This window comes from Juglans microcarpa x Juglans regia, unplaced genomic scaffold (assembly GCF_004785595.1).
Source record: "Juglans microcarpa x Juglans regia isolate MS1-56 unplaced genomic scaffold, Jm3101_v1.0 JmScfU0001, whole genome shotgun sequence".
Lineage (NCBI taxonomy): Eukaryota > Viridiplantae > Streptophyta > Magnoliopsida > Fagales > Juglandaceae > Juglans > Juglans microcarpa x Juglans regia.
This window is the reverse complement of record NW_024475745.1, coordinates 346580-364039: the sequence shown is the minus strand read 5'-3', so window position 1 is coordinate 364039 and position 17460 is coordinate 346580. Positions and strand designations below refer to the sequence as shown.

The window sequence follows — 17460 nt, the reverse complement described above, 5'->3', positions numbered from 1 at the left end:
ATCCTGCCATAAGATAGTTTGGGCCGTGGCCTACTTTAAAAAATCACATTTTCTTGTTAAAAATCAAGTGGGCTTCCCAGGTCTTATTAACATTTTTTTTTATAGAACATGGGCTTGGAGTTAGGCCAGGGTGTTACACTTCCAATTGAAGTTTTTTTTGTAAAGATTTAGAGAGCATGTTTGCTAGATTTTGGTGGGGACAACGCGGATCTGAACACAAAATATATTGGGTTAGTTAGCCTAAGATGTGTGCTTCTAAATGCATGGAGGGTTGGGACTCCGTGATTTGGAAATCTTTAATATTTCGTTGCTTGCTAAACAAGGGTGTAGATTGTTGACTAAACATTGATTCGTTGTTGTATAAGGTTTTTAAAACCAAGTATTTCCCCCACCCACACCTCTTTCTTATAGTCAATTATTGAGTGTAACCCTTACTATGTGTAGAGGAGTATTTGTGCAGCAAAGGATATTCTCATCAAGGGATATCTTTGGCGAATTGGGAATCCCGTTTGGATTCAGAAATGAGTTGAGATGATTTTAGATGAATTGAATCAAATATTGTTAGAATATTATTTTTTAATATTATTATTATTTTAGAATTTGAAAAAGTTGAATTGTTTATTATATTTTATATAAGAATTTGAAAAAGTTGTAATGATGAAATGAGATGAGCTTCTAATCCAAACTGAGGCTATGTTTGGAAAGATCGATGGGTGTCAACAAGGATTATGGGGTCGTTTATGTGGGAAGGCAGGGTAATGAGGCAACACATTTATTAGCTCCACATGCAAAAATGAATTGAAGATACCGCACAATGGTCGCACTCCTATCCTTATTTTATTTCAAATAGGATAATTGTAGATACTTGATTGTAATTGGTTATTTGTATTTGTATTAAGAGATCGGAACTGTTTACTGTAAGCTGTCTTATGTGCTTGAACTTTGAATGAAATCAGAAGTTAATAAAAAAAAAACATGTACACTTCCAAAATTACAACGTTGCTTTTATTGCAGCTACTTACATTTAATAAGGCAAAATTTGCCATATCAACAACCAACACCGCTCTGTTAGAGGGAGAGCCAGAAAACAAAAACAAGAAAAGGAATTGCAAAACCACTTTACACCAAATGAGAGCTTTGTAAGTGATCATACTCAGAAATATAACAGTAATAACTCAGCATGAATAGGTGCAAATTTTCCTAGGCTTCATATTCTCATCCTTTTTGCTTTTGTAAAGAGAAATCCTTCAAGGACTTCAAAACTTTTTTATAAGCTAATTTTTTTGCTGTTTTTCCGTTGGCAGCTGTAGCTGTATCCTCGAACGAGAGACCTTTAGCATCTACCTTTACTGTAATGGAACTAAGACCCTTGTCGTCATTGCGGTTCTTGTTTGTCTCTTTAATTGTGTAATGCTCTTTTTGGCATAGTTCCATCAACTCCTTTACAGGATGCGACATTGGCGTTTCAGGTGTGATCAGAGGCTCTAAAAGAGGCCTTATACAACCAAAGACCATCTCCTTATTGTATCCCGAATCAACAAGAATGGCTCCTGCTAGAGACTCTATAATATCACCAAGTACCTGTCACAAATAAGAAAATATCTTGTGATTTCTCGAATAAAATCAAAGAACATGAAAAGCCAAAACCTTTCTGTATTTTACATCCACAAGTATAAAGGTTAGGTATTTTAAAAAACGAAGACAGGGTGGTCAAGAGAATAGGTGGGAAAAATAATACAAGCAAAGAAAGAGGAAACCAAACATCCACATAAAAGTCAACAAGAAAACAATTACAGCAGTAAGCGCAATAACCTCAGTGAATGTGGTCTCGGCATCCCATCCAAAAGTTGATTTTAATGATAACTTCTCAAAATTTATACTAGTTTTAGCTATCTGCTTGTCGAGTTCTTGTGAATCACGGAGGATGTGTTTGTGTAGTCCAAACTTAACTGCAGATCGTGCATAACATTCATTATTTACAGAAGCAGATCTCATGTCAGTCAACTGTTCTGGTGACAACCCAGGATATTTATAGTAGAAATGCTTGGTCATGAGATAATCCAAAACTGAGTCCCCAAGAAATTCAAGCCGCTGCACAAGTAACAAACCATTAACAAAGTCAAGAATAACAAAAATTGAGGGATAAAGACTAACAAAAGAAAAGAAGATAACTAAAACTCATGAAACAGAAGTAAGAGAGGCATCATGAGATAGATCACGTGTTTGAGTGGTTTTGTGTCTGTGTTTCATTAGGAAATTCATATTATTGTTCTTTGGATTTTCACACGAAATAGGCATAAAAAAGTTGTATAAATTAATGGTATAGATCACAACAGAATAGCTATCAAATTTACCTCATAATCTCTTGGAATCTCGCGAAGCATGCTACCATGGGTCAATGCTTCCACTAACAATGAAGGATCACGAAATGAGTAGTTCAATAGGGACTCCAAATGTCTGACATTGAGACGCTTCTCAGCATGAATTAGGAAGGGTCTCTCATATGGTGTTATACAAAAATCCACCTTTATACCCAACCATTCCATAAATAATAATGCTGATGTTTCACCGCCAATGCTTAGAAATGCACCAATTAGTGCCTCCACAACATCAGCAACAGTTTTACTTTCCATCTTCCTAGTTTCCCTATTATAGATTTTTCTCATATTAAAAAGTAACTCCTCACTTGATGCACTACCCAATCTATCACCCGGAATGATCCACTTTTTCGGATCGAAGTATTCATTTTGAATAAATCCCTACAATTTGAAGAATGTAAAGCTAATCACATATACGATAAAAATAAACAATAGTTATCAGTATAGTCATAGAAAAGCAATATAGGTTATCATGTCACAAAGGGAGTTCCAATTGACCTTAAATTGTGATGAAAAAGTTAGATCTATATTATCTAAATGCCTAAAGGTTTTTTCAAAACAAATCCACTAAAAGAGGACGTTTGGCAGTATTAATCATGTTGATTCATACAAATAGCTCAGGATCCTCGAGGAAAAAATATTTACAAGACGGAGTAGAGAATGGCTTCGAAGGCAGAGTATACACCTCAACTAAACCTAAAAAAAAAAAAAAAAAAAAAAAAAGAGTCCACTAGAATTATATGCAAGCTGTTACATCAAGGAAATAAGGAAATAGAGAATACATACATTAATACTATCAGAATTGAGAATGAAAATCTTAGATGTGTCAATGGATCTAAACAGGTACAACCTTCAATTCAAACACAAAGTCAACATCCTTTTGGCATTTAATTTAATGCCAAAAAGAATAGATATCAGATACACAAACAAACACAAGGATTTATATATGTTTTTTTAATAACTGTATTGATTTATTTATAATTATATGTATGTATTTTATACATATATATATATATATGTACATATATATATATATAGCAACAATAAATCTATCGCAGATAGGGAAAAAAAGAGAGGAAGAATATAACAAATTCGTGAGAATGGCCACTCCATGAATTTAAAGAATTAGTAAAAACACATTTACCGGAAGTTTGCGGTAACATCCAAACTCGCAAAGAGCTGCATTTGAAATCATTTTTTCTTTCTTCGAAGTAAGGACACCCTCGGGTTTATCTTGATAGGTCTTAAAAAGCTGTTGACTCACAGCATATTTGAGAAATGAATCTCCAAGCGTTTCTAAGGATTCCAAGTCAAATTTCTCTTGGCATTTCTTTGTAGTAATTGCTTCCAAGACCTACCATCAAGATATGGTTAACAAAGTTCAATAGGCCGTTAATGACAGTGATACTGATACAGTATCTTCGAAGAGAATTGTCTTACTAATACAAAATATTAGTACATAGTTTATCAGGCCAGAATGAGAGGTGGGGGGGGGGGGGGGGGGGGGGGATGCCAGTAGTGTATATTACCCACATTTCTCTGATACAGCAATTTTAAGTATATATAGTATTCTCCATTAAGCATCTTATGCTTAATTTGTGAAAAACAGTGGGAGTTTCAAAGGGAAGTATATGAAATAAAATGTAAATTTTCCCGAAATAAAATGTAAATTTAGCTGCAGACAATTTCACAACCAGATAAATGAACAGGAACCATATGCTTTATCCCCATTGTTCTAACAGTAGCATGCTTGATCTTGGCTGCTCTTGACAACAATGGTTAACTGTTGAAATCTTTGCACAATGCACATTCTATGGCGCAAATTCATGATAATAGACAATACTATCATCTACGGAAAAACACATAATCATCAATGATAGACTAGCACTTCACTAAATTAATGCCAACAACTATCAAGAGCACATTTATAAGAAGGATAACGCACCTTGGAAATTGGGATAACATCATTTTGCGTGCAATGATCCAAATGCATCTTTTTTAAGTTGGCAGCTATAAGCAAAGACTCAAGCCGGTGCATGATTGAAGGAACAAATGAGAAAGAATAAAATGTATTGACTGATATCGGCGACATAACTATAGAGCAAAGCTCCGGAGGCAATTCAACCGACTGCTTACTCAATTCTGGAAAGATAAAACATGTAGCGTTTACCAATAAAGAAGCATCATAGGTCTAATAATGTTAAAGAGCTTATTCAAGAAAATATCCTTTAGGGTATCCTACGCATTGTCACTTCAACCCTTATCAAAATATCATAATGCAACCTGGACTTGAGGAGTAAACCAAGATGAACATTTACTACAGCAGGAAAGGAGTAAACCAAGATGACCAGCTGGGATAATTTATTTTGCTCTAATCAAAATGAATCAGATAAGTCCAAAGCCAACAATAGAAAATAGAAATAATTTTGTAGCACAGAAGACTTGTGGAATCAAAAAAGGCAAATTTTTAAATTTCTTTCTTAAAAGAAATAAACGAGGCTGGATTATTCCTTTTTATACAAACCATATGCCAAACAGAGGGTAGAGCCAAGAAGACTAGCACTTAAACTGAAAGCCTACCCCCAAGAGAATCGTGATTGACTAGTGCTTGTGTCAAAAGAAAGGATGAGAATCTAACATATAAGTAAGAACTTCAAACCTTTCTCTTTCTGATTTCTGCATCTTTGAAGGTAATTTCTCACCCTAAAAATGGGTCTCCCACTAACCCATGATTCGTGCTCATAACGCAGCTTGATTCCATGCCTGTGTTTGGAAAAATTTGGATTAATTACAATTAGCATTCCACAATTACAACATATTCTTAAAGAACAACAGTAGATTTACATTCGACAGTTGCAACGTATTCTTAAAGAACAACAGTAGGTTTACATTCGACAGTCTATAATAGTTACATACTGTTTTTCATAGTACTCCTTGTAAGTATTGAATTTGCCACGACGGTGCTGCATACGTGAGTTTGCATTCAATTCCAAAATCCCAGTTGTGCAATACAACTGATCAGTGTGAGGGGTGTACACCAAAGAATTCTGAAGCAGGCAAGTGCATACAGGACCATCTTTGGTTTGTACAATACAAGCACAATCCTTGGGTAAAGAACAATTCATGTGAAATTCACCATTCTTCTCACACGAAAATAGCACAGAATTAACGCAATGCCAATCAATGATCACAGGTCTCTGATGCTTTCCAGTGGCTGGGAGCAAAAGATAATCAGTCTCAGCTCCCAAAATTTCTCTATCCATATTCAAATCATGATAAATAAGAACTCTTAAAAGAGTTTTCTGAAACCTTCTACACAAAAGGACCTGCAAACAAAATGCTTTATTATTTAATATACCACTTAAACTAACAAAGTAAAGCAAAGTGAAAAAAACAGAGAGAGAGAGAGAGAGAGAGAGAGAGAGAAGTGACCTGATCTTTGCTGAGATTAATCTCTCCTACATATTTAAAGTTCACTGTCAAACTACCCCTGCCAACATCCAAGTCAAAATGCAAGCTTCCAAGTTCAGATTCTAGCTTGTTTCTCAGGAGAAGCACAATATCATGAACTGGAATATCGTAAACAAATTTCTGCTCCAGCTCCATTAAGTAGCAATGATACAATGTATTCGAATTCTTTGGAACATGACCGACCAGTTCAGGTGGGAAATAACTGGGTTGCTTATCAACATAAGGTTCGTTCCCTGTAGATTTAATGGTTACAACTAAGAGTATAAGTGGCAATCATCAAAAGAATAAGAAAACGACGGGGCTGAAAAAACACAAGGGGCACAGAATTCTTCCTGTCTTACATATGGCATTGTAAGCATAAAATGGATAACAGTCAATGCGTGAAGAAATAAACACCCACAATACAATAAATTTTACCCCTTTCTTGAACATTATGTCTCAATGCACCAATCTCATGAAGTTGATTGCATGCTTCAAGGCTGGCAGTTTCCTTCATGATCTCAGAATTCATGTGTCCAAATTGAACAAAGATTGCAAAGGAAAGCTCTTGGGAAGTGCAAGTCTTCTGATCCCTGAAAGTTTGAAGTTTATAAGTAAATGAACAGAACACATAGCAGCATGAGATAATAAAGATTACCGATGAGGAACAACTAACCAATCTGAAGATAAGAGAACAGTTGCAACAATGCTTGCAACACTAAAAAATCTCTCGTCAATTGAATCAAATATAGTTGAAGCAGAGAGTGATTGAAGGGGAAAAAAGAGAAGGGACTTAAAGGACTAAAAGGACTAATAACTGGGTTGCAGAGAATGAAGCCAGCTGCAAAGATATGTTTACACAGGCAGCTACGAGATCATACCAGAGGCTCGTGCTGGGCGACGGGAAAAGACGTAGAAAATTCTATTTGCTTCCGGCGCAAGGAACCTCCTGCCTAAGGCTACGAAAAAAGGCATTATTATAAAATGGGCAGAGTAGGCCCGCTCAGAGCTTCCGTTAGGCTATATTGTCTTAAGTTATTTTTTTAAAAATTTTTTTTTATTGATATATCATTTTAAATTATTTTTAAAAAATATAAAAAAATATCAATACATTACTTTCTTAATTATTAATTAAAAAAAATAAAAATATATAAAATATCAAAATAAAAAGACAAGTTGAATGAAAAATAGCATTTTTCTTACAAAAAACGACAAACCTATCAGTGTCGTTGATTCGGTCTTTGCTCTTCTTTTTTTGTCCCTTTGCATAGTCATACCACTCTATTTTTTCATTAATTAAAGTTTATTAACGATGATAGCATGTTTGATCGAAATGTTCGTACATGCAATACAATAATAATAAAGGTATATGCAAAATTTACAGTGTCTAAAAATTTATATAGATATTATTAAATATTAGATGACTCGCATAATATATTTATTTCTTGATAAAAATCAAGACATCTGAGCAGATTTTGGATAGGATAAGACATAAAATTCTTATCCCATCTCATTATTTTACAATTTATGATTGAATGATATGAAATTGTCTACCCTATTTACTTGGAATTGTTATAATAGCCGTGTAGTGTTGGCTTGAATCTTCTTATAGATGCCTCTTTTAGAAATGATTTGTAAGACTTTTAAATATATAAGAAATATTGAAAAAATATAAAAAAAAAAAAAAAAATTATTTTAACGAAACTCGCATTTTTATTAAAGAGTTTTTATAAAAGAGTTTTATATAGTCGGACATCTGATAAACTTAGTGCATGTTTGAGATTGTGGTGATAAATATAACTTATAGCTTTAAGGCTTATAATTTAAATAATAAGCTCTATACTTTAAAAGCAATTTACTACTTGATAAACTTGTATCTAAAGTACTTTTAAAGTTAGTTACATTAATTTTTTAAAAATATACAGTTATATGAAGAAGCTTTTAGATAAAAGTTTCAATTTGATGTCTTTTTAAAAAAGTAAATTTTCATTTCAGGTTTTTTAGGTGATTAAAGCATTTTTCTATAAATTTACCAAACATGTCATTTTTTCTTTAAAAGAACTTTTAAACAGTTAAAAACACTTTTTAAACTTTCAAACTTAATCCCAAACAAGCTCTTACTTCATATATTTAAACACATATCTTAATTTATTTATATTCAAACACATATCAATAAGACTTAAAAATACTATTATTCAAATATCAACTTAAATCAGTTGAGAACATTTTAATATCCAAAGGCAACCATTTTATGTAAGTTAAACCTCTAATTAATAATCTGAGACATTTCTACGTTTGATTGGTGCATTCAACTCAAGTGGCACTTGTTTTATTGTTATCTCTTGGAGTACACAACACATATATAAGGAAAACACTACTTACCCTTTCATTTGTACCGCTCCAAATAATCGTTTGGCAAAATTTATTTATTTTTACTTAGTGATTAAAGAAGTGATTTTAAATATATTGATGTATTTTTTTATTTTTTAAAATATTTAAATGTTTTAAAAAAATGTGAAAAAAAAAAAAAAAGAAAAAAAACGCTAGGCATACCGAGTGGGGCGGCATAGTTGCCCCACTCCACATATAATAGAACAACCTTGGCGACGCCAATCACTGTAACACTTTTTATGTTTAGAAATTGGGACAATGACATATATGCCTTACGTACGTGTTCGTGACACTTTTTATGTTTAGAAATTGGGACAATGACATATATGCCTTACGTACGTGTTCAAATAAATTGAAACAAAAGCTTGAAAAACTATAGATTCGCCAAAGACTTTAAATTATTTGGTCACCAAGTAATTTGCCTCCATTGGTTACAAGGAAAGTGACATGCACCTCTCTCTTTCTCCAAAGACGTCCTGAGGTCCACTTTAATATTATTGATCAGTCGAGGAAAGAATAAAGTGAACATTTTTTTCCACTTTTTTTTATGGTAGATAAATTAATATAAAAATTAATTAAATTAGTAAAATCAAAATTAAGTGAGGTCTTTAATGTAGATTATGTAACTAACTTATTAAAAAAATAAATAATTCTAATTATATTTATGATCTGAATAGTTACTATAATATATTAACATATAATAACATATATAATCATATGACTTATTGTATAATATATTAGTTAGTTCATAGTATATCTTATTTTATATTTTATATGATCCATGGCGATAGATTAGAGAAAATTATATAACTAACTTATATAGCTACTATATAAAATAATATATTCTATATATATAAAAAAAATACTTAAAAAATTTATATATAAGTGATTAAGTCGGTTTTGATCTAGTCGAATCCAAAAAAAGCACACTCTAAGACCGGATTCGAAAACCAAATTTCAGAGACACCATGGACCGAGACTGAGTAGGAGTGAATTTCGTCCGGTTGATTTTTCCGGTTCCGACTGAAAAGTTTTCACCCCTAGTTTCTTATATGATATATGTTTACACATATAAACAATATAACAAAATTTACAAAATCCCAAAGTAGATTAAGTTATAACATACTACATAAATAATTAATTTTGTCAAAATTAAATAACTAATGAACACGTTTGATCTCATTTGAAAAATGAACGAACTGCTTATGAATATAAATAATAATTTGATAATAAGTTTTTGCCCGACTCATGTTTGAATACAAATTAAATGAACAGAGTTTGGTCATTCGCTACTTGTTCGAACTTGACTTATTTACAGGCCTAGGTCCACTTATTTTTTTTTTGGACAATTCCTTGCGTTGTAGTCCTTTCAAACTTCCACTTCAACTAATACTAAAAAAATTAAAATTGTAACTTTGGAATAATAATGATAAATACAAGAAAGAATGAAGTTTAGGATCATTTAATTTTTGTTATTAAACATTTAAATATGAAGAAATTGACTTAAACTAAACATAAACTTAGAATCTTGTTCCATAAATAAATTGGTTAATTAATACAAAACATGTGGATGCTACATAGGTAGCATCCATAGGTCCTCTTGAGTCGCGTGTCTCTGCCGATACCACATTACATTACAAGTATCTACATTAGCTGTGAGTATGTTAACATACGCATCACACCACAAGTATTTACACCAACTGTGAGTACGTAATGTATGGATCCCATAAACAGGTATCTATACCTGCTTGAGTACGTATAACATGAACATGAACGATGGTTGGCACCATCGGCCTTGGTGCCTGGCTCCGTTCTGGCGACCAGTTACTTAGACCACATTCAAAGCCTATTGACGGTACTTTGTCAATTTAAGAAATTTCATACCAATTTAAACACTCCAGCGTGAACAATGGAGTTATACTAAGATAATACTCCATTTTAGAACTTAGGGTCGTGATAAACATAAAAGACTTGATTGATTTGAAAATAATGTTTTTCGTGACATACTCTATACATGTGATATGATGTGATGTGAAATCAAATGATAGGTGACATGTCATAACATGACGTGACATGTACGTGTGACTACTAACATGGCATAACATGGCGTGTAACAGTTAAATATGGCATGACAAGACATATGCGTGACAAATAAGTATGCACTTGAAATGAAAACATGGCATGGCGGAACATAACACGTATATAGGCATAACAAACATGAATGATGGTTTCTTACCACCATATATACACTTGTATCTTGAAAGTAAGTTAGAGATCATGTTACAATGACTATAGCATGACAAAAAAGTAGCGTGAAATAACATGAACTGATAAAAGGAGATATTTCTAAGGAGTTAGAAACTTTTGACTAAAATATTTAGAAACATAAAATCATTGGCTTATGACAAAATTACCAATTTACCCCTCTACTTGTGGGAAATGAATATTTTACCCTTAAATTAAGGATTTTGTATCCTAACTCTAAAATTTACTAAAATTTACATTCCTCATATAAATTTTGTCCTAAATCTAAATATCTATCATAAAAATTTAAAACATATCACAACTATAAGAACTGTGCTTAATCATACTAGGGCTAAAATCCTTGATTTTTGTTGTAATTCTTTCAACTTCAACTTTCATGCCAAGACCGATTTACGTAACATTTAAAAATCACATCCTATGTTTTAAAGATCATGTTAAGACAATAAAATACACAATCCATAAATAACCATAAATTTCTTATACCAAGTGTGAGGGGGGCTCAAGGCCTAAAGAGGTCAAGCTGTGGAGACCCCAGGCCCTTCAGGCGAAAACCCAGAGCAAGCCAGATGCCTAGACCTGGAAATCGTGTACTGAGCCCATGACTGTGGGCCCATCCAGAAAGGTATCGGCACTGAGCTCAGGCACCCAGAATCCCACCACAGGGCAGTGATCACCTCGAGACTCGGTAACCTACCGAGCCTTGCCATAATGTACAGTATGGGCTACTGCTGATGGACACAGGCAGCTGGGTGTGTCCAATGGTGGGCACACCTAGCCCGAGACACGCCACATTCAATGCGTGTCAGGGAACCCAGCATGCAACAACCTGCTACCAGAGGTGCCATAGGACGACACGACCACGACCTGACACACCACGATCTCTCTCAATAGTCTGAGCCATGACCTGATATGCCAACATGGCAGGGAGTGGTAGCAGACCTGACTCAGGTATGGCTTGACACACCACGATCTCCCTCAGCAGTTGGATGCCCAAACTCGGTATTAATAACAACCATCCCTCCCATGGGAAGGCGCTCTGAACCCTTTTAACATTTTCTCTAGTTCTCTAAGATTTTCCCATCAGACGAGGATTCTTCACTGACTCTGGCATCGGAGTGACCCCATAAGTCACCGGAGCCCTTTCTTCCTCTTAGTTACAAGTGGTGTGAGCTTGGTTGCCGTGGCACTACTCAGGCTGTGAAACATGACATCAACAGTAACGCCGTCTGTGAGATATTTTCCATAAATAACGTGTACTTCGCATGCCGGCAGCAACACAGTCCCAAACTTCACGGGGGAAGAGAACCAAGATGAAGGCATGGAGGTGAGACTCGCAAGCATGGAGGAGAAGATAAGGAAGCTAGCGGAGGAAACAAGAGCTCTCCGCCAAGAGAATGCAATGATCAAGTGGACCAACGAGGAGTTGGTGGAGGGAGGAGAACATAACGGCATCGAGCGCGTGGTTTCACAGCGATTCCCTATGAAATCCACAGTAGACGAGGAGAGATGCAAGATGCACCTCGTTAGCACGAACCTACTATACAACATAGGAGTCATGGTGGTACCTCTTCCACCCAAATTCAAAGTCCCTCAGATGGAGGTGTACGGCGGCACCGAAGATCCATTGGAACACTTGGAGACATTTAAGGCCCACATGACCTTGCACGGCTTCTCAAGTGAAATCACCTGCCGGCCTTTCCTTTGATGTTGAAAGGACCTGCCCGGACCTGGTTTGGATCTCTGTCACTTGGAGCAGTAGATAGCTCAACAATTTAGCTCGCCTCTTCATGACACAGTTCATGGTAAGCCGTAAAAGGATGTGCTCGGTTGCTTACCTCCTCACAGTTAAGTAGTGGGACGAAGAGAGCCTAAAGTCGTATCTCTCTCGGTTCAATCAAGAATGCATGAAAAACGGACGACCAAGATAAGAAGAACACCTAGGCAACCCTCCTGGGCAGGATCTGGACTAGGAACCCGTTTATGGCTAAAATAGCACGGAGGACTCCAACCACATTGAGAGCATCATGGACCGGGCAGACAGGTTCATCAACGTCGAAGACACCTTTGAAGCCCTAGCGACTCCACGACTAACCGAGATGGAACAAGCGGATTAGAAGGTGGTTGGGCAAAGGGGAATTCACGGTCGCGAAGGAGGAAAAAGAGGAGCACCAAACACATGGAGAAGGGAAAAGGGAGGCAGGGGGAGGCTAGGGAGATATCCCTACTGCCGTGTCCAAGAACCCCAAGATGGTCATTGTGTTTGCCTCTCCCCACCTTAGGGTCGTTCCCCACCCCCCCCACCTTCCTTCATCGAGACTAGCGAGGCTGACCATGAGGGAGGTTCTTAGGTTCCCCCCTTCGTCGTGGAGTTAAGCGATGACGACGACTTTGAGGCCTTGTCCTTAGTCGTACCTGGATAATGCAACGAGATTTGTGGGGCACTTCTAAACTTTTCCTGGCAGCTTGCACTTATCGGCTCCTCCTCTTCCGCTAGGGTCGAAGGGAGCCAGGCACCATCCTCGAACCTGGATAGAGCAATGCCTTAACACATTACCGGGAGTGGTGCGCAGTGCTTGAAATCAAGGTGAAGTACTCCTCGCTGGGACACCTGCAAGCCAATGACCAAGCCAAGGCAACCAACAAGACCCTTCTCTTCACCCTTAAGAAGAAGTTTGGGATGCACAAAGGATCGTGGGCTGAAGAACCCCCGAGCGTACTACTGGCATACCGACTGACTCTTTGAACCCCCACCAGGGAGACACCCTTTGCCCTCACGTACGGCTGCAAGGCAGTAATCCTCGTAGAGGTCAGAATGCCCACTTTCAACATTCAGCACTTCGACCTGGATGCCAATAACTAGAGAATAGCTGAGCAGTTGGACATGTTGGAAGAAAAAAGGGAAGAGGCAGTTACGCAAACGGCAAATAACAAGTGAAAGGCAGAGCAATATTTCAACAGACAAGTCAAGCAATGCTCCTTCAAAGTGGGCAACTTGGTGCTGCGACAAACTGGAGTAACCACCCAAGAAGAAGGAAAACTCGGACCGTGATGGGAAGGCCCATATGCGGTGACTGTAAGCAATCGGCTTGACTCCTACCACCTCAAGGACAGTCAGGGACACGAGCTCCCCCACTACTAGAACGCCGAACATCTGAAGAAGTACAACGTATAAGGGCATAAGGCATTACTTTGTATGAACATTGTAAACTTGTGTGATGAATGGCAATGCTCGGATGTTTATCTCAAATTCTTTGTTATCTAAGCTTGGAACTAACAAAGCCGAGTCCCTAGACTCGCCTCAAAGTCGAGTCCTTAGACTCGCTGCGGGGTAAGGCTAAGTCTCTTAACCTGTCGACCCCTCGTCCAACAAAATTGAGTCCCTAGACTCACTGCGAGGTCCAGGCGGGGCACTTGGATCCCGAGCCCTCGTCAAGGCCTGACTCGTGACCAAAGAAGTCGAGTCCCTAGACTCGTTGTGGGGTAAGGCCAAGTCTCTAGACTCGTCGACCCCTGTCCAACAAAGCCGAGTCCCTAGACTCGCCTCGAAGTCGAGTCCCTAGACTTGCTGCCGGGTAAGGCCAATTCTCTTGACCTGCCGATCCTCCGTCCAACAAAGCAGAGTCCTTAGACTCCCCATGAGGCCTAGGCTGGGCACCAGATCTTGAGCCCTCGTCAAGGCCAGACTCGTGACGTAAGAAGCCGAGTCCCTAGACTTGCTACCGGGTAAGGCCAAGTCCCTAGACTCGCTGACCCTTCGTCCAACAAAGCCGAGTCCCTAGATTCGCCTCGAAGTTGAGTCCCAAAACTCGCTGCGGGGTAAGGCCAAATCTCTTGACCTGCCAACCCCCCGTCTAACAAAGCCGAGTCCCTAGACTTGCCGCTAGGTCTATGCCGGACAATGGATCTTGAGCCCTCGTCAAGGCCTGACTCGCGACCTAACCAGTTAAGTCCTTAAACTCGCTGCATGGTAAAGCCAAGTCCCTAGACTCGCCGAACCCCGTCCAACAAAGTTGAGTCCATAGGCTCACCTCAAAGTTGAATTCCTAGACACGCCAGACATCAGATCCCGAGCCCTCATCAAGGCCTCGTGGGGTAGAGCCACGAGATTCGCCATAAAGTCAAAAGTCAAGAGAAAAAACAATAAGTGGGACACAAGCAGTCATGATAAAGAGATTTCCATTTCATTTCATCAGAAGTTTACAACTCTTACAGAAAAGGAAACAAAAAAACTGCTATACAAAGGTCCTATAAAGCAAAAAAAAAAAAAAAAAAACAAAAAAGGGAGAGTCTGAGCCCATCACTGGGGAGGAGGAGGCGGAGGAGCACCCGCAGGGTACAGAGGATGCCTGGCCTCCCAAAGTTCTTAACATAAGCTTGCGCTTGGGCATTCGAGGGAAGGGAGGCCAAGTCCAAAGAGTGTAGGTCCAACCTGGGGTTCTGGAGCAGGTGTTCATGCATTTGTTCAAGACCTTCCCAGTAGCCGTAAGACCAAGCCGTGTCCCGGATGCGTTGGCCTTTGCGATCCAGGATCTGATCTCCTAGCATAGTTGCTCCCTTAAGTGTTGGGCCTCCTAGGTAAGTTTGAAGTGCCCAGACAACGGCTTCGAGCACTGTCCAACAATCGAGGCCTGACCCCGCTCAGACTCTTTCAATTTCTCCTGCTCAGACTCCAGCTCCGCTTCCTGGGTGACCAGGTTCAGCTTAGCTACAACACAAGCCTCTTCAGCACGTTGGTTCGCGGATGACCACCGGTGGATATTTTCCTCAACATTGCGCAACAAGCCCTTCAAAACCTTCTTCTTCTGCTTACACCTTGCAGCAACTGTCTCTAAGAGTTGGTTCTGGTCCCTCATGTACACCACCTCATTGATCAGCTCTTTGGCTTGGTCTTAAGGTCCTTGATTTTCTGGGTCGCCTGCTTCATCTTGAAGTACCCGAAGCGGCCCAACGTCCCGAGCTCTCAGTTGGCCTCCTTCAACTCCCCGAGCTCCTCCCTGATCATCACGGCCAACTGATCCACGACCTGTAATGAAAGGAACAATTAGAAATGTCAAAGTACTAGGCCAAAAAAGTTTAACGAAGTAAACAAGAGGGAAGAAAATGCCTACCTAGGCGAAGAAGGGATGCAACATTTGGGCACCCGCTTGGTGGTTGCAGTCCAGGCTTTATCCAAGTTCGAGGCCTTGCTCCCTTTGAGCCCAGTGGAAGAGGAGGAGCCGGTGAGTGCTAGCTGTAAGGAAAAGTTTGGAAGCGACTTCTAACTCTCGCTTGGATGGTCCAGTTGCATCTGAGCAAAGGGCCTCAGAGTCGTCGTCATCGCTTAACTCCATGACGAAGGGGGGATTCGGGGAACCTCCCTCATGGTTAGACTCGCTCGTCTCAACGAATAAGGTGGGGGGGGGGGGGAACGACCCTGGGGTAGGGAGAGGCAGACCCGGTGGCCATCTCGAGGTTCCCGAACGCGGTAGTAGGGAAGGCCTTTTCCCCTTCTCCCCTTTTTCTCACTGAGTCCCTTTCCCCTTCTCCTTCCTCTTCTTCTTCTTCTTCGAAATCAGCTTGGAAGTAGAAGTTGCGATTCCCTTCTTCTTCCTCTCCTCCTTTTTCTCCTTTGGCTCTGGAGGGACTCTACTATTCTTCCAGGCGCTCGTAGGGACTCTGCTTTCCTTCCCAGCGCCCCGCCTCCGGGGTCATCTGGGGAACCTCTCGGGCTGCCTCCTCCCCTAGAGTGTCTTCAAAAGATGTGAACGGCTCGAAAGTGCAAGGCTCGTGAAGGGGTGTGCAAGTGAAGGAACTGAAGAAAGGCGTCTGGAGGTCGCACTCGTCCAGCTCTTCCTCGGAAGGGAACAGCGGGTCAAGAAAAGACCTAGCAGAGGTAGGCCTAGGGCCCGTCAACAAAGAAGAGGGCCCTGCGATGGAGCGTGAACCACTCAGGAACGTCGTGCTCCCCCATGTTGATGGGACCGAAATCTCTGGGAGCACGGATTGCTACTGCCCCTGTCCACATTTGTTCTGGCCTTGCGGCGCCTTAGCACGGCTCCCCGGCATGGCCACGAGAAGAAGAGGAACCCCTGGCCTTACCACTTGGTCTCTCCCCAGGCGGATCGTGACATGCCTTTGGTAGTTTTGCCTTGCCGCTAGAAGAGCTTGAGGCGCGCTTCCACCCCCGGGGGGAGGGAACCTCGCCGAAGAAAGTTCCTATCGATCGCGCATGAGCAATCGGGCACGGACAAGAAGTCCCAGATGTTCTCATCAAAGAGGGCTTGATGATCTGCGACTCCCCGGCTGGTGATTAATGTGGTACATTGAAAAGAGCTCTCGAGCCGTCAAGTCGGGATACTCCTTAGCAGTCGCACTAAGGGCCATTCGGAAGATGATGCAGCTGGACACTAGGAGTCGCCATGCGTTGGGATGGAGTTGTGCTGGGGCTAGCCTGAGGTAATTGAGAACCTCGCGAAAGGGACAACAGAACGGGAGGTGAAGACCGTTGGCAAACATCAATGGGAAAAGGGCCACCCACGATGCCATACCGTTGGGATTCACCGTGTGCTCACCCCCAGGGTATCTCTAAGACGATAGAGGGGGGGAATGTTGTATTTGGCACGAAACACCCTGAGGTCTGCTCCATAGACCGATGAAATCCAGCGTTTCCCCACAAAGTATGGAGCGACACAGTCAGCCTTAGGTGCCATAGTGGTAGTGAGAAGTAAGGGGAAGAAAAACTACGGATGTAGTACACGAAAAGGAGAGGAAGACAACAATAGAGCAAGAACAAAAGGCCTAGGAGGGAGAGTAAGGCACGACGACAAGAGTAGAAGTGGGGAGAAATGGTAGGAGCTCGAAGAAACGGAAGGAAGGAAAGTTGGGAGAGATGGAGGGAGGAAATGGAGGAAGAAGAAGGAGAAGTGGGCTTTATATAGCAGAGGAAGGTTGGAGGGAGCGCGAGAAACGAAGTGACTCAGACAGTGATGATGCCAGC

General features: G+C 39.9%; 1 protein-coding gene across 1 annotated transcript; it reads right to left on the bottom strand.

The window, feature by feature from the left end:
- Positions 1 to 983: 983 nt before the first annotated feature.
- LOC121245192 (endoribonuclease Dicer homolog 2-like) lies at positions 984 to 6731 on the bottom strand. Its single transcript, XM_041143467.1, has 10 exons — positions 6710 to 6731; positions 6267 to 6421; positions 5811 to 6082; positions 5295 to 5704; positions 5038 to 5141; positions 4324 to 4520; positions 3523 to 3732; positions 2355 to 2759; positions 1813 to 2091; positions 984 to 1581 (listed from the first exon to the last, which is right to left on the bottom strand). Exons 2-10 carry the CDS (start codon positions 6358 to 6360, stop codon positions 1216 to 1218), a joined length of 2337 nt encoding a protein of 778 aa, XP_040999401.1. The 5' UTR covers positions 6361 to 6421; positions 6710 to 6731; the 3' UTR covers positions 984 to 1215.
- Positions 6732 to 17460: the final 10729 nt, after the last annotated feature.

Coding starts and splice junctions, on each gene's coding strand:
- LOC121245192 (XM_041143467.1), bottom strand. CDS start 6,360: ATGAATTCTGAGATCATGAAGGAAACTGCCAGCCTTGAAGCATGCAAT. Junction 5,142..5,294: donor AAGGAGTACTATGAAAAACA/GTATGTAACTAT, acceptor TTCCAAACACAG/GCATGGAATCAAGCTGCGTT. Junction 3,733..4,323: donor ATGTTATCCCAATTTCCAAG/GTGCGTTATCCT, acceptor TCTTGATGGTAG/GTCTTGGAAGCAATTACTAC.